The sequence below is a fragment of the Synchiropus splendidus genome, chromosome 17 (assembly GCF_027744825.2).
Source record: "Synchiropus splendidus isolate RoL2022-P1 chromosome 17, RoL_Sspl_1.0, whole genome shotgun sequence".
Lineage (NCBI taxonomy): Eukaryota > Metazoa > Chordata > Actinopteri > Syngnathiformes > Callionymidae > Synchiropus > Synchiropus splendidus.
The window spans coordinates 4,784,657-4,802,541 of record NC_071350.1 but is presented as its reverse complement, the minus strand read 5'-3'; the positions used below and the strand labels follow the sequence as shown (position 1 = coordinate 4,802,541).

The window sequence follows — 17,885 nt, the reverse complement described above, 5'->3', positions numbered from 1 at the left end:
TGATGAATAAATTATTCCTGATATTCGATAGCGTTTGTTCCCGCATGCATGCATGTACAGTGCAGTACACACAGAAGTATTTGAGTCCAATGTGAAATCTATTTCTAAAGTGACTCATACATTTAATATAAGTTTGCAAATGGGGAATGCCAGCAAGCAAGGAGGAAGTTGCTCTTCCACAAGTTTCTCAAGAATACAGGATGATCTTTTTTTGTGGCTCAAATGTCACGACTTTGTCTGAACGACCACTGAGGTTTTGCTGCATGGGTTTTGAAGAACTGTGTCAGACGTGCAAATTAAGAGGTACAAAGTTTGGAAGAAGACATTGGTTTTGAAATATTGGGCTGTCGCAATCCAAATGGTGACGTCACCCAGACCAGCGTTAAGAAAAGCGCAGCCTCCTGATCAAGTCAGTGTGCAACTTCAGAGACACTAACTGTCTATGAAGTTGAACGGCCCCACCCAAAAACTTTGTTACGTCTTCTTCCATCCATCAGTTACAAAAATAATGTGAGTAGTTTGACGAATCCTTCCGATGACCACACCAGTCCAGTGTTTCTCAGGAATAACTGACTACTATTTCATCAAAACTAGTCCAAAGGAAATAAATAATGGGAAAAGACAGCCAAGTATTTCACAACATTCCTAGACACCATCTGCACTATGGTAATGAATAGGGTGGTTGTCCTTTGAGGTAGCAGGTACGCCCAGGAAAAAGTGACTCCCATTGTGGTGGGGAAGTTATGTGATCTCAGGAGAGATGTTAGCAGGTGGATGGGGGTTGAGAAAAGAGAGAGTGACCAAGGAGCTGGACGTGGACTTTCACAGGTCAAAAGGCCTATGTCTGTAGACATCCAGACATTGATGCTGTGGAGGGTACTGCGAAGACATTCAGTGTAAACAATGGAGAAGACGGTGTAGTGCTAGGGACATTCACATTGACTAAGGCAGCTCAGGTAGATGATGAGATACGGACACAAACAAGCTCACATAAGGTGTTGAATGAAATATTCCTTAAGTGTGATCCTTTATGAAAAGGTCATTTTTAGGTGTGTGTCTCTTGGATGAAAACAAAGCCACAAAGCGCTCCCCTAATTCCTGTTAATTCATGCCATTGGTGGGTTTTCTCTGACAGTTTTAAATGCCTTTTGAATCGGCCGGGAACTTATCCAGGGTTGGAATGGAAAACAAGGCCACCAGAGCATCCATAAACATGTGATGTCTGGCATATTCAACAAATATCGCCAACATTTTTGTGAAACGTGTGTCATAAATGAGTCAGTTGTTTGGAGCAGTCCTTATCCCCAAATGACGGCAAAATAAAGTGAAATGAAGTAGACTGACTGTAAAAACACACTTCTAAACAACAATAAAACGGAACACTGAATCAGAATAAGAATCAGCTTTACTGCCAAGGTCAGTGGGGATCCCACCAACTAGGAAAGGGTTTTGGAAAAATGTGTGTGAAGGACGCCTTCTGTGTACAGAAGTCCTGTCTTCTTCTCCGTTTGTTGAGCAAGCCGTCATTTGTGTACAGCACAAGCAAGCCCTGCCTTCTTCTGAGAGCCTGACAAATGCGGTGTACATGTTTGAGCTCTACATCTTTCGTCTTCTGTGGCCTGTGTGGATGCCTGATACAACTCCATCTGGCAGGGCACTTAAAAAAAAAAAACAGGCAGGACCTGATAAGAAAAGCACTTCAGGATGGACAAGGCTGAAAAACATCCAGGAAACAGAGTCACCATTACATTTTTGGGGACAGCTTCAAACATTAGATCAAAACGCTGGTTATGTTGACTAAAAAATCTGTGGATGTTTGGGCAGAACTCACTTGGAATTGTAGCCAGACAAAAACAACTTATGGATCGAAGCAAATCCAATCCTGCCGTGATTGAATCTACGAGGTTAAACAAGATACAAAAAAAAAAAATGAATAAACAACATCATGCGTAAAGTTATCTAAACATCCCCGGGAAGATAATCATCCGCTCTGAAATGAGTCAAACTGAAATCTGTCTGACGCACTGACAAGTCATTAATCTTCTTTACAGAAGCAAGATTATCTCAAGGAAATGTATCAGATGGATGAATTGCTGCAATTACGTCTTGTTCACAGCCCAGCAGTGGATTAGACCTTCATTTCCCCGTGATAACCGTGGTAAATGGATGACGGGTCATGTCCCACAGACGGGGCTAATTAAGCTACGAGTCATAGTTTTGATCAGGCTGAGCAGCGGCATCTGATCCAGCAGATTATTTGGCGCTCATCGCTGGAAGAGACTTGCGCTTTTTCTCCACTGCTTGACGCGACCCGATTCCAGGTCAGCCACCCTTCCTGGTGCGCTGATCCGACTTGTGCTCTGCTGGGACGTCTAACATCTCATGGGGATTTGACTGCCGCCTCTATACAGGATTATTCTCACCCACACAGAGAGCTGCAGTTGGCGCCTGGACTCAATGGGTCTTTATGTTCTTAATACAGCAAATAAGGATTAGAGCATTACACCAAATATAGTTCTGGCGTAAGCTCAGGGAACCGATTTCCTTCATCTTTCCGTTGTTGGCTTGTACTTGTTTAATTTGAGGAAAATTTCAGGGGAAGACCTAAAATACTGGCTTGTTTGTGTTTGTCTTCATTTAATTGCATTTGCAAACTATTGTCAAAATTGACTGAAGATGTGAAAATATAACCAGCAGATCAAACAAACCTTACAAGAGAATGACAGGAATAAACCTATTTTCTATGGAGATAAAGTGTGGACTTCCCAGTGCTCTCTTCATACAGGATCTGTAGGTTGTTTTATTAGAACTCTGCAGCGCCATCTACTGAACACATTGCACTTAATATATGTTGACAAAATAGATGTTCGATGCACTTCAAATTTTATAATCCATCTCTCAGTAGTGAGGAGTGATCTACCACTGTAACAACAAAGGTGACTCAGCTAGACAGCGACACATATGTACTGTACAATAAGCTGCTCCATAAGTCTTTTATTGCCCATATTTTGCCATTTGATGAATAAATCCAGTTTCATTTTATATCAATGTAAACATCAGCCAGTGATTTAAGCAGCACATTTGACTATTTTTTATAGGTATGTAGCTCATGAAAGTAGTGATTTAAAAGCTTTCAAGGAGGAACTTTTATTACGTCCATACTTCTTTTATCGTCTCCCTTATTTATATTGTAACACAAGACACAGATCCGATAAATATTTTACATTTCAAACTTGCCCATCAGTGAAAATAGTGATTCCTTTTCAGCTGCTTCGAGTGGTTACGTGGTTTTTGTCTTGCGAGACGACAATATGAAGGCGACCCCGTCAAGCTTTTCAACACGCCTCAATACTTCTCTTTAACCACCAGGAGGAGACATTGTCACATGTAAAAATGCAGCGCCTGCAAAGCCAGATGTAAATGAGGTGTCCAAACAGCAGTATATCCAATCTGAAAGCCAAATAAACATGCAATCGATTTTTATCTGATATTTATTTTATGTACAACAAACGTGAGTTGAGTTTCATAGTTACAGCTTGAAGAGTTCTCACAGAGGAGTGGCATTAAAAGAGCAAGCACTAGCAGGCCCGCGTAAAACAACAGGACCAGCTCGTGCTGCAGGAATATTGGCAATCCAAATTACAGAAATCGCTTGACAAAGTCGTAAAACTCATTCTGGCACTTAATTAAAACGTCATGAAAAGTCAGACGGAATCAGGCATGTGAATATAAATAAGGCACACAGACACACACACACACACACAAGCAGAACGTTGCCTCTCAGTGCCAGATCACAATGGGACATTGAGCCTGTATGCCGACCAACACCGATGTCAAAGTCAGTGCACTTTAACTGAGAAGTTCAGTAACTTGTTCGAAACACACTGACCCCAATGTAACACGATTAAGGCATGCATGCTGTTGTCATCTCAGTTAAAATCTGTAGGACTAAAAAGTAACTTGATAGAGGGACTGACGCAGATTTATATTTGAACTGGCTGCAACACTGCACTGAGGTCGACAACCATCCATTTAAAATGCGGCCACTTTCGGGCTGAAGAATCTAAAATATAAAATATAAAATAAATGAAAGGGCTACTGATCATCTTCTGGCCGTTTCATCGTCTGGCTGGTAGCACAGATGGAAAGGTGATGCGTCAACTGTCAACAGGGAGTCCCTTCAAACATATTCCTTGCTGCTTGGAGGTCTGGAGATGGGATACTTTGGTGTGGACTTGTCCCTCTGGCAGGATGCTGCCAGCATGCCGCCTCCGATCACATCCAGGAAGGCTCCAGCCCATGCGATAAAGATGGCTGACCCAAACTCATACCTGTACACAAAGAGGAGAGGGCCATACTTTTAATAACCATTTGACGGCATAAAGTCTAATGTCCCAAAAAAAACACTTCAGGTGGATCCACCAAGAAATATCAAAACTCTGAAAAGTCTTGCTACTCAAGCGCAGTAAACAGGTACAATTCTTATCTGACATAGTATCAATACTTCGTGTTTTGTTTTTTTTTTTTAATATTTGTCATTTTTTTTAGATCCCATGGTATCGAACACCTTCCCAGTAGGGATAGTATACACAGTAAATAATCTTGGGCTTCGGCATTTCACAATAAATTTGATAAACACACGGCTCATTTGTTGGATTGGGCATACATGCATGAACATGACAAACCTTTGATAATGACACTGGTTGACTCCGAGTCTCTGGATTGAGGTTTGTTTTATTAGATCAAGTTTCATGTCAGCATATGCAGGTCTCCCGCTAGCTGGAGCCTCAGAGAAACACTGCGGTGAAAATAGTTTGGACGGACATCTGCTCTTTTATTGGAGGCGGCGTCCCGCTCCGCGTCCCCATAAGGGTCCACTGATCGCGGACAGTCACAGGCAGTGCTAATGCTACAACGCAGTATCAGTTAGGGACCATCAACAAATTGTGATTTGGTCAAAGGAAAACAACCTGTAAAGGTTAGAGTGACAGTTTCTATCACGATTCAGAGAATGGGATATGACTAAATGATCATGTATTCACTTTATTTCTAATATTTGTTCAATAGCATTTAGGAAATGTGTCCAGACTGGTCCATAGTTAAAGTCAACCGTTAGGAGACACGAGATACAGCAGACAAACGGCTCAAGTTAACCCCTAAATAAAGCTGGCAGAGCAGCCTGTCAGACACGACCAGGTCTGACCAGAGACGTGAAACATTGAATTTCTCAGTTATTAGTTTACAGTTATTAGTAACAGCTATTATATTTAAACACAAACAAATAATGTTGTGTCCGACTAATGGTATAGAATTAAAATGTATTTTTCGTGATAATCATTGTTTAGTATTGTGACAACCCGAGTCATCTCATAATGAAGGGATATTTTGTCCCTATTTTATCCAATAAATTGATTTTGGCAAGGCGTATTGAACATACTTGCGTATTATTTATATAATGGGTATAATGGGTGGAAAACAGTGGCGTCCACCGCCCCATGTAAACAGATGGTCGGGCTCTCCACCCGAATAGCAGGCTCATGATGCCTTCCAGAGTAGCTTCCCTCTGTGACGTTTTTTGTAAGCACACGTACCTCAGCAGTTTATCATGTCAAAATCCGTTTTAAAGAACAATTCCATGATTCTGTTCAAATCATAAGCTGATAGTCATCAGACTGCACAGCAAAATCGTCATTGTCATCTATCAACATTTAAGTAAATTTTAAGTGCTTTGGATGATGGTTTCGGGGGCGGGCAGTTCAATTTCAGAACAGGTCACATGATCGACTGCGACCATTGCGAGGAGCCAAACGGCAGGAGAGAAGTAAATCTGAGTCTTGAAATGTAACTTGACTTTTTGTTACTTCAATAATACAAAAGAAGGAAATAGGGAAAAGTATAATTATATGTTTAAAATATTTGGTGATACAATTTTTTTTTATTTAAAGATTGTCAGTATAAATTATAAATACTGGAAGCAGTGAACATCTTGGTAACGCATCTATGGAGAAAACATATTTACAAGACAGAAGCAATGGTACCAAAACTTCCTCTTTTAGAATTTCAATATCACCCGGCCGTACTTTGCTCTGGTGTAGTGTAATGGGAGTGTTTTAGACGGTGGGGAGATACAAGTATTTGCAATTTCAGGCTATTGACGGTCATCTTCGGTGCCTAGCCCCTTCGAATACGCTGTATAAATCACTGGGAATATGACAAAATGTACTTCATGAATTCATTCTCAACATCTCTATTATTTTATTGAATAATAAAGTTGTGGGAACAGCAGAATTTCACGAGTTGTGAGGAGCGCAGAAAATCAAGACAGCTTTTCTCTCACCAGGAAGAAGTGTGGTGCAATAGCACAACTAGTGAAGCAAAACTGGAGCAACACTTACTTGGTATTGACGGGTGTGAAAGGGTTGTAGAAGGCTTGGATGATGTCGTGGGCGTACCAGGAGCAGGCAATGATGGCACACAGAGCTGCACATGAGAGAGCATTGTCGTAAACATTTTCAAATGAGTTTGGAGGAGGTGTGGTTTCTTACATCCGACAAGCAGGATGATACCGCCAGTCATGGCTATGCGGGCCTTCTTTGCCTTGTCGTCGCCTCCACAGTTGGTGCATTTCATACCCATGCAGGCCACGCCGAGACCCGCCGCCGTGATGATGATGCTCACAATCATGAGGGCACGCGTTGCCTGAAGCGCACCTGAATTAAAGCAAAGACAGTTGTCAGGGATCATTCCTGAGCCTTTTTTTCGCCTCGACAGCAAATACCCTGCATCCATTTTTATAACTACAATAACAGCAGTGCTTCTGCACATCACAGTCCATCTCCTGGGGGTTACTGCTCCTCCCTATAGCAACACGCCACGGAAACTGGCACTAAGTGCAGGCCCTGGGGGGAGGGGGAGGGGGAGCAGAGGAGTGTGGGAGAATGTGTGCAGTCAGAAACAGGCCCAACTAGGTTTCAAGTTTCATTATGGAGAAGGCCACTCCCGATTTCAGGTGCGAGAGTCTCTTTCAGCAGGTTCAAATAGACCAGACAGAAGGAGGATTCTTCAGAACCAGACACGATGAATTCATCAGATACCTTACGCGTTTGAATATGTTCCTTATTAAAAACGTGATTGGCTTTAAAGTGGGGTTAAAAAAAACAAAAAACAAAGAAAAGAAACGGTACTTAACTATTCAAATGACAAACACAGAGTGATTGACACACTTGGCTACTGTTCCAAACACATTTTATGGCTCATAAAATGCCATAACAATTAAAGTTAGACAATGTTTCACCAACTGTAGTTTCTGTGTGCAGTATTTTGCAACGTTTAAAAGGAGAAAAAAACCAGAAGACTGAATATGGCAGTGTTAAAAGCCAGTGTTTTTTAAGGCAGCTTCTGAAGAAGCTGGAGTAAACAGCGGCTCATGCAGGTGTTTAAGGTTGAACTACAAGCGCTGAGCCATGCTAATAAGGCACTGCAAAACAATTGGGGGAAGTTTCAAATTCACACTCAATTTCCACAGCACACTCTAGTTCCTGGTCACGAACAGCGGGTCGACTTCACGACGAGGAGTAAAGGGGAGGTTAATGAGTGATGGAACCGGTTTGTCTGGACCTGGAGAATCGAGAATCCACCCAACGGACACATTGACTGTTGAACAAGGCACCATTTTTTCCTTTCTTTAGGACACAACATAGTACTTTTCACAGTTCAAAACTGGATAGAAATAAGGGAAATTAAACAAGAAACCACACACACACAAAAACAAAAGATGGTACGTACTGTTGAGCTGCAGGATGGAGTCGTAGACTTTACACTGGATCTGGCCGGTGCTCTGAAAGGCGCAGGACATCCAGAGACCCTCGTACATGGCCACCGCCGTGATGATGTTGTCTCCCACATAAGCGGACATCTTCCATTGCGGCATTATGGTCCCTATTATCAGTCCAATCAAACCCAGCAGCGACAAGGCGAAGCCCAAAAGTTGCAGACCCTTGTTGGCCATTTCCTCTCCTTCTTCCTCTTCCTCAGCGATCTACCTTCAAGACAATGGCGGACTGCACCTAACTCAAAACCAGACGACTTCGATCAAAGTTCTCTCGAGCAGACGACGTTTGCGGTCTCTGAATTACAAAGCTACTTAGTTACACTTGTTTGTGTAAAAAAAAAAATAAGTCCGCGCCCGGTGGATTTAGCTCGGTTCCTGGGAAAGAGCGGAGACGCACCTGTTACTCGGCCGCACCTTGAGTGAAGAAGCCGCAGCGGGAGCGAGCATTTTTAGGCGGTTTCAGTTACAGGTGGGCGTGGACGCGCACGTAGTTTCGACTCCAGCGCCGTAGCGGACGACGTAGCGAAGTTTCATGACGTAACCGTTTCCGGAAACAGAACCGTTGACAGACAAACGCATCAGAATCAGCTTTATTGCCAAGGTCAGTGGAGATTCCACCGACCAGGGAAGTGCGTTGGAATAAAATAATAATCATCATAATAAATCGGGCCAATAATCGACAACAACAGTGATAAGATCGCGTCGCAATGATGTCGCTTCATTGATACAACAATGTACAAGAAGCGTCGGCCCCTGTGTTACTGCCTTTCAACAGACGAAGCGTTTGAATATGAATGTATTCGTTCTTTATTATTGTGTACCTCCACACAATAAATTAAGCTCCCAGATATTGTTTATGGATAACATATAAGAAAACCACCCATAACCCTAACCCAACAAAAAAAAAATTAATGTTGACAATACAACACCACTCTTTGTTCACCAGAAAGAACATACTTAAATTACAAATTTAGAAAAAGTCTCTCTTCAGAATAATATAATTTTCTCCTGTATCATTTATTTCTGTCTCTCTCTCATATATATATATATATATATATATATATATATATATAAATTAAGCTCCCAGATATTGTTTATGGATAACATATAAGAAAACCACCCATAACCCTAACCCAACAAAAAAAAAATTAATGTTGACAATACAACACCACTCTTTGTTCACCAGAAAGAACATACTTAAATTACAAATTTAGAAAAAGTCTCTCTTCAGAATAATATAATTTTCTCCTGTATCATTTATTTCTGTCTCTCTCTCATATATATATATATATATATATATATACACACACACACAAAATAATGGAAACATGGTGTTTCCATTATTTAGTCCAACCCCTGTATATACACACATAGTATTTCCAAAAATAGCCGGAAACAAAAATAATTACATTGATACTTGCGCAACTGTGACTAACCCGGTTGGACCGACAGTGAGTCACCATAGGTCATGTGGATGTCAGTTGTTTATTCGTAAAGCATTCCGACAGAAACAATACAATTAAACGTGGTAATATAAGTGTAATGTAGATCAAGACAATTGCGGAATTCGTATGTAAATAGAGCTAGCGGGCCAATAAGCGTCTCAATTTTGTGAGGCCACTAGATGGCACTCTCCGATTTATAATCGTGGGAAATAAACTGCCTAAATAAAACCATATAACCATAATTATCAAACCAAGAGCGCCGCCTACTGAGCTCTGAGAATGCAGCTCATTTTACATTGTGAGTAAAGGCTTTACATGATGTGTGGCCGATGAAGCGCATTTCAGTGCGCTGGAAAATTGAAGGATCCGATGGTGATTGCTGACCAAAAATACACAACATAATGGCGTCAGTAACAGTAAAAACTGTGGTGAAAGGAATGCGGTTAGTGGCAGGTCATAGGACATTAATAGTAAGTAACTGAACCAGTGACTTAATAAAACGAAGGACTTTGGTGTAGAAATATGTCCATTAAATAAACAAACTACTAAGTCCTGTAAAGCTGTGGACGCTCGCGACGAAACTTCAAGAAATGCATGATATATTCACTGTATATTTCTAAAGCACTATACACATTGAATGACCCAACCTGAACTATGACCATAAACAGTCTGCATAGTCAACGACAACCAAAACGTCTCTATTCAGACAGACGTGATGACTCAGTCGGGTCCCCGCAACAGGAACCTGAGCTGGTTACTGAGGAACCGTTCCAAGTATATTGTGCCATCTAGTGGTGAAATGTCCAACTTCGCCATTTGACTTCCGTGGCCGTTAGAAGAGGGGTCGACGATGCGCAGAATAAAGATGCAAGATACACTTGGCAAGACGTTTAAACTACGAATTAAACAAAGCACTTGGTTTCTCTTATATGATGAAAATAAGAGCCGATGTTGTAGGAAACTCAAAAGCCTTATGTCGCTGCATTTCAAACACCGTACATTATAATCTACATTGACACTATTCGGGCCTTTCAGGAATAGCTCTTTACCTACTCACTCAGACATGTTTACAGATTCCACCATCTTGGGTGTGACAAAATGAAGATGTTGCCTAAACAGGTAAAAAAATGAAGTCAAAAACAACCGACATCGTATAGAGGGAAAGTGACATGCAGGAAAGAAAATCTGCACGTAATAAGAGCCTAGTGTACGCAACCCAGTAAACGTCAGTTGGAAGTGCAAGAAGAAACGTTCACTCAAACAGATTCACATTTTATTAACCAAACCCACAGCACAGTTTCACTCAAAAATGGAATGATGAACCTCAACATTTTTCTCTCTCCAACTCTTCCAAGGTGAGTGGCCACTGGGGGGAAAGCCTGGAGTCTCTCCCATCCTTCCGTTTACACAACACATGCATTCAGACAGTCATGCTGAAGACCGACGGCTGACCGTTCACTTTTAATCTCAATTTTTTTCACAGGCAAACATTGTCAACCATTCGGTTCACACTTGTTGCGCCACACCTGCATGCATATAGTCATGGCCCTGTGTCCCATTGTTACCACACGCTGTTTCAACTACTGGACGGCAAAGCACATAAAGCATCAAAGCCAACCGCTTCAATGAACTCAAACTTTTTAATCTCAACATCTGAGTTTTCAGTATAAAAAGTGCAACATGGTTTGAACAAGGAATCCAATGAGAACATGAACAATCAGCAGGCTGGACTCGTGAAAGCCAGTAGCGCCTTCAGGTCTATGGCTTCGCCGCCTTCTGTATAAAACCACCTTTTTAAAACAGTTACATCATTACGTTTTGCAGGAGAACAGTTGGATTCCGTGAGAGGCACAAAAATTGGCTTACTGGTTGCTATGGGTACAAACAAGTCAAAAGAAAGTTGGTAAATTATTTGGAATCTGTGACTGTCTGTTTCCACTTCCACAGCTCAGCAAGCGCCTGAAAAAAATAAAGGTATTTAAAAATCAAAATTATCAAACGCCGTTCAAATTATCAAGTAAACACTGCCCTCTCGTGGACAAAAAGGACACTGCAAATTTAGATAGACAGCCTGGGCATGCGTGATGTCACCAAAGTACTACTGCACATTGCAGCAGTGTATCATTTTCCATTCTTAATGATTAACCGTGCCAATTAAATCTGAGGCATACGACTGACAACTTAAAGCCGATTTCACGCATCATATCTCCAGATGGGCCAGCAAGGTCCTATGGCAGCATCCCCAGTTCCATAAGCCACTAGTTGGCTCTCACTGCTGTTTCATCTATGGCAAATAAAAGCTGCTTCAACGAAACCATTTTCAAAGCAAGAGCGCCACCTACTGGAGGACACTGTTCAATGAAACCTCTCCTACACATCAATAAGAGAGTTGAAGATGACAGTTACCTTTGCGTCTTCAAGTTTATAGCTGTGCTTGACGAAGTTCTCAAACTTGCTCTGCAGCTTCGGAAGTGACACCCCCTATAATAAAAGGCAAGGATTTAGCCACACATGGAAATATTTATCTGTGTGACCAAATTAACACTGACCTTTTTCATGGCCTCCGTTATCTTGACTTTGATCTCCGGTACGGTCAAGGGTGTCTTTGGAGTTGGAGGGGTTTTGGGTGTTTTGCCATCTTTTCCCTTTGCTGGTTTCTCCTTCAATGAAACCGCATCCTTTATTCATACAAGTCAACAAAGCAAGGCCAGAAGAAAAGAGGTAATGACCATTCATTCCTCATGGGTACCTTTTTAGCAGGAGGTTGTTTCACAGCCTTGCCATTTTGAGACTTGGCTTTAGCTGGGGCAGGTTTCGCCTTGACTGGCGATTCATCTTCCATGGACTCATCTTCATCGTCCCTACAAACGCAAAGCTCACCACTCAGTCCTTTAACTACAATCCAACAGCTCATACGCAAATCTAGAAAGCATTTCAGACTTACCCACTGTCATCATCTTCGTCTTCCTCAACCTCCATTTTCGACTTTTTCTGTGGAGACAAGATTTAAGAGAATAAGTGACAGGTTTAAAGACAAAAGCAGGGCAAAAACAAACCCGAGATTTGGACGATGGGGAGGAAGCAGGTCTTTTATTTGTTGCCTTCACGGGCACTTCCTCTTCCTCTTCCTCTTCCTCTTCTTCCTCCTCTTCATCTTCATCTTCATCAGACTCTGAATCCATCACTTTCAACCACACAAGTTATCAATAAAAAAAATGAACCACTGTATTGAATATATAGAAACCAAGAGCACTCACTGACGAGACATTGTCCGCTGATGTGAATCGGACCAGATCCCGATTTAAGCCGAAAGACAGCTGGGGGAGTGATTGAGAAGCCACCAAGGCAAACCTGCAAGAACCACACAACTCATTATACATTAGCATCATACAAATCAGGGATGGGCGACAACTTATCGTACACAATATACCACCAAAGACAATCCCAGCGATGAGAATTCTGCATCTCATGATAGATTCGATAAACACACTTGCTGTATTGGACCTACATACATGAACATGATGAGACCATGACGGCGCGATACGCACTCTAGCTCCGCGGTGTTTGACAGCCGACACCAGCTTGTGACGGTTGTGGAGAGTGTGGTGGACTTTGGTTCACGATTGTAGTTTAACTTTTTTAATAGAGGAAACTTTTGATAATGACATTGGTCCATTGAGTCTCTGGATCTGTGTCTGTCCAGTATCCAAAACAGTTGGATACTGGACGGACCTCCACTCCAGTATTGGTGGATGCATCCTCTTCCACGTCCCCATTAGGGTTCACTGATGGCGGACACACTCTTAGTGGCAGAGCTATTGATACAGCCCGGCATCAGTTAGGGACCATCAACAAATTCTAAAGCGGTCAAAGTATTAGCAAAATCTTCAATAAGGCAATGAAAGACAACCACTTTAGGAGAGAGAACTGTGAATAACGTTTTTCATTTAACTAGACAAAGGACGGACAGCCTGGAAATGATTTTGAATAAAATATGAAATTATCATTTAGTCATATTTATTTCTAATAACGCTTCAATGGCATCTAGGAAATGTGTCCATAGTTAAAGTCAACTGTTAAGAGACATGATAGAGCAGGCAGATGGCTCGATGTAACCCTTGAATAAAGCTGGCAGAGCAGTCCGTCAGACACAAGCGGCTTCTACCAGAGATGTGGAACATTGAATTTCTCATCTCTACAGTTGGTTAACTATTATATCGAAAGAAACAAATGATGTGGGAGACAAACACCACTAATTGTCATAAAACAGATTCAAGAGAGACTGTAGCATGTCCAACATATGCAATAGAATGAAAATGTACTTATCGTGATAATTATTGTTATTACCAAAATGACGTGATATATCGCCCATCTCTCATATCTCAGAGCAGACTCCACCGCATTTACAATGAAGAGGGCACAATACAGTAGCATTGCACATGTGCACTGTTGAGTTGAGTTTATCACTCACACTTGGCAAAGTTGAGGGCTTCAGGGACGCCAGCACAGCTTTGACCGTACGCCCCTCACCATCCTGAACCTCCACCTCCACTGTGTTTATTTCATCTTTGGTGGTCTGGTCCACGCACACCTGAAGAAAGCATTTACAGTATTACAGTAAACGAATTACATGAAAAAATGTTAGAGAGAGAGTTGAGAGAGAAACAAGAACACTTAATTTTAATATTATGGATTAACTCGCTTGACTTTCAATGATCACAACTGAAGACAATCATGGACCAGTGGGCTTATTTATGGACTCACCATCCGGAGGTCGAGCTGGTGCTCGAACTCATCTCCTGGGTTGAACACCACTTCACTTTTATTTTCAAGTGTACAACCTAAAGGCAAAGAAGGAAGAGATTACACTCTTGTTTCAGACCAAATAAAGATGGCCATGGACAAAAAGGAATTGCTCAATAAATACCAGTATACAACAGTACGCTGGAACTAGACTAAACGAAATATTACAATTGTCAGCAGTTATAGTCAGTAATACATCGAAAGTGTTCATGAATGATGAACAGCTAACTAATGTCTTTATATGCAGCTTATTGTAAGGAATCAAAGACTTCTAGACGCTTTGGATTGTCCTCCACATGAAGGAGTGACAGCATGGAGCACGTGTCATTTCACCCACGTTGGCTTCCCCCGTCCCAGACATGCCTAGGCCTTTAAACAATGAGTTACAGGATGTCGTTAAGGTCAGAAACTAAAGAATTACATTTCTATTTCGCCTTAAACTAGCTTTTTCTGTCGAGATCGAGGGGAGCCGCCATGTTCGACACGTGTGTGGCCGACTCCGGTTTAGCATCCGCAACTCCAATGAGTTAAACACAACAAACGTCAAACACGACAAATACATATCTTGTTAAAAACTCCATTTAAGAAGCCTCCCAGGACGTTAACTTTTATTCATTTACATAAACATTTGACCAGTAGCGCGCATTCAAATAGCTTCCAGGAAAGTCTCACCATAAAGGAAGGTTTGCGGTGCCATTGCGTCTTCCATGTTGTTCAGCCGCTCAATAAATTCAGAAGGGAATGGACTTTAATTCGACTTAGCCGGTCAGGAGAACTACTGCGAGAGCTGCTGACAAACCGAGTGCACCGAGTCTGTCACACGTGGTGCTGCCGCGGCGCCTTTCTTCTTTGTGGTGAGTCTGGTGGTTGAAGTTGGAGTACATCGCCACCCAGTGGCTGGATGACTGAACTGACGTTTTGGTCACTCCGCCATCATTTTTATTTAATTTTCATACTTGTCAACTTATAAGTTTTCCCAGTATTCTATACGTTTTTTTTTTTACAATTTCAAATCTTGTACCCCGTATAACGACTTTTATACGAGGAAAAATAAATTGGAACAAAATAAATTCCCACTGACGTTTCACGCCAGACCGATATCGACTCGCCAGTTTCGGATCCAAAACGGATCGTCTCATCTCTGGTAGCTGACGACGGTCGGCGCATCATACTCGCAAAAGTTATCCTCAATCGCACATTTCTTTTTCGCGTTGCTTGCGGCTTTGACGATAGGAGCGTTGTGTGCGCATGCGCGTTGCACTGCGGCTCACATCCGTTGTTCTGAATTGTGTTGCAAGAGGAATCATTCAGAGAAAAATCATAGAAGTATCACGAATTCTTCCATGCTTACTTCTTTGATTTTTTGATTGAAATACACTATGGAAGACTATGGAAGATTGAAAGACACTATGGAAGAATGATTCATTTTAAAACATGCTGTACATTATCTGTATTGCTGTGATGTAAATAGTAATAATAACACATTAAAATGCACTGCAATTGTGTTTGTAAGGTTTCTTTATTTATAAGGGGAATTGCGCCGCTTTATAAACGGGAGTTATTGGCAGAGGTTGACAGGTATGAATTTTAAAAGAAAACATTTTAGAAAAATATGTAAGTAAGTAAAGTGTAAGTGGTATAAAGTAATAGTCTACAGTGAGAGATGAGAGGGAGAATTTATTTTTCAGTATTTCTATACGACGGCGTTTCTGAGTCCTGGACAAAAAGAAAGTGGAAGGATGTGTTTTGCTTCTCCATCTAATGTAATATAATGTGCTTTTATGTTCAATATCCATACAGATATCCTGAGAGGTTTTAGAGGAGTAATATCAGGAAACAACACACATTCCCTATTTGCCATGTATTGAAGGACTGAACAGCTGCCATTTGTCCCTTCAGGGGCTCCGTTTGAATATAAGTTGCAATATATCTTCAAACCACTTGGAAGAGCTGTTTAATTCCTCTTGTGGTGTGCCACGTCCTGATAAAGGGGAACGCTGAGGCGTCTGAGTTTGAAACTCAGAAATTCAAAGGCCAGAATTTCAATTGGGAGTCTGCAGAGAACCACAGCATCTGATAAATGTGTTGCTGCTGCAGAGCCTTTTATTTCTCGTTCTCAGATTACTGTAGTTTTGAGTTTAGTAACATGATGGTACTATATTGGCGCCCAGTGGCTGTACATTGGGCATTTTTCTCATCCCACCATTATTATAACTTCCGCCTGTTTTCAAAAGTGTTCATTTGTCTGTGTTCAAAATAATTTATAAAGCTATGGATGGATTTGGATGAAATTTTGTGGAAATATGTGAAATGGGACAAGGAAAAAAAGATTCACTTTTGGGAGTAATCCAAACCACCATCTGGATCCAGGAACTTTGTAATGGATTATTTAACATTGAGTGATTGGACCATTTTGTTCCACATTGGCATTTGGATCTCGGATACTTAATTGTGACTGTGACTTGCTTGCCAGAGGTTTGCGCTCTCTGAGTGCCTTTTCTGTTATAATAACGATAATAAAAATATACTTCACATCTAGACTTTATGTAGAGCATAATCTGCTGTCACTCAGGAAAGAAAAAAATTGAAGCTCTTCCCTGCGAGACTTCTAGCGAAGGAGGGTGATGGCAGACATCCGCATCCTGAAAAATCCACTGGCAATGGAGGAGACAGGTGTGAGACACAGAAGGAACCAGCACTTCTGGACTTGCATGGACTAAGACAAAGAGCAGCACTGTGCCAAAAGATTCTAAGGGATTCCTCCAAGGAGAGAAGCAAAAGAAAACAATGAAGCTCTGGAATCACAAAGTGAGTCAGCAAAGACACCACAATAATTCATGGCCAAAACAAACAAAGCACACAAACATGTACACTAACCATGCAATGTTTCAGGGAAAGCAGGTCAGAAATAATAATGACAAATACTGTGATGATATACTTGATAGGCAGCATACGTTGGAATAAACTTCTGTGATGCACAGTAAGTGTAGAAGTCCATATACAAGGAACTAAAATGTCCATGAATAGACAGCATGACAAGGACTGCTGTGACCTGATGTGGAGTATGTGACCACTGAAATGAAAAGACAAACGGCAACGTAATTGTAAGAATTGTGCATGCAACACAAGGGTCAGATACACAGGCGTGTGAACCTGCTTGCTGAGACCTGGATGTTACCCCGGTTCTATGAGACCATGACACTACAAACCACAAACTCCATCATCTCCTTGACTGGGAGGACATTTTCAGTCTCTACTGACACATCCACAAAGGTGTTGTTACAGGTGGCCACCATCTGCTTATGTTTAGTAAAAGCTGCATCAGGATTCAAATGTGCAACTGGGCTTGTTATGAAGATGGGTTATGTTGATGATACTACTATTGCTACTGCTGCTAATAAAAATAACTCTAATACTTACTCTACTCTGCATTTCATCTCCCCGAAAACAACTGTATTTGCCCCAGAAAACTAATGATAGCAGTTTGTGATTCACCACAATCACATTTGAGAAATTACTGATGCGAAGCATAAAACAATGTGAATGCAAATGCATTGCTTTGGGATATTCCTTCACATGGTTTATTCTCATTTTCAATATTTCTGTCACCATCAGCTGATTCTTGAATTTCACTGTTTACAAAACCACCACGAGATAAACAATTCAGTCACTGCTTTTTCACACACCTGTGGAGGAATCAATGGTTTATAAAGTAAAACACGTCACTGTTTTAAGGAATCGCATGTTTAATCTTATGGCTTCCAAGAAGAAACAAGTACTCTCTGACTGCGATTTGAGGCTGTGAT

The 17,885-nt window shown here is 41.4% G+C and overlaps 2 protein-coding genes across 2 annotated transcripts; both read right to left on the bottom strand.

Annotated features, from left to right (window-relative positions):
* Positions 1-3,473: 3,473 nt before the first annotated feature.
* LOC128748370 (claudin-7-B-like) lies at positions 3,474-8,269 on the bottom strand. Its single transcript, XM_053847069.1, has 4 exons — positions 7,786-8,269; positions 6,546-6,710; positions 6,396-6,480; positions 3,474-4,331 (listed from the first exon to the last, which is right to left on the bottom strand). The coding sequence occupies exons 1-4, from the start codon at positions 8,006-8,008 to the stop codon at positions 4,181-4,183; spliced, it is 624 nt and encodes a 207-aa protein (XP_053703044.1). The 5' UTR covers positions 8,009-8,269; the 3' UTR covers positions 3,474-4,180.
* A 2,273-nt stretch (positions 8,270-10,542) lies between these two features.
* On the bottom strand, positions 10,543-14,925 carry npm1a (nucleophosmin 1a). Its single transcript, XM_053847402.1, has 10 exons — positions 14,752-14,925; positions 14,041-14,117; positions 13,748-13,867; positions 12,534-12,627; positions 12,333-12,460; positions 12,221-12,267; positions 12,026-12,137; positions 11,826-11,936; positions 11,683-11,757; positions 10,543-11,235 (listed from the first exon to the last, which is right to left on the bottom strand). Exons 1-10 carry the CDS (start codon positions 14,786-14,788, stop codon positions 11,185-11,187), a joined length of 852 nt encoding a protein of 283 aa, XP_053703377.1. The 5' UTR covers positions 14,789-14,925; the 3' UTR covers positions 10,543-11,184.
* Between the last annotated feature and the right edge of the window lie 2,960 nt (positions 14,926-17,885).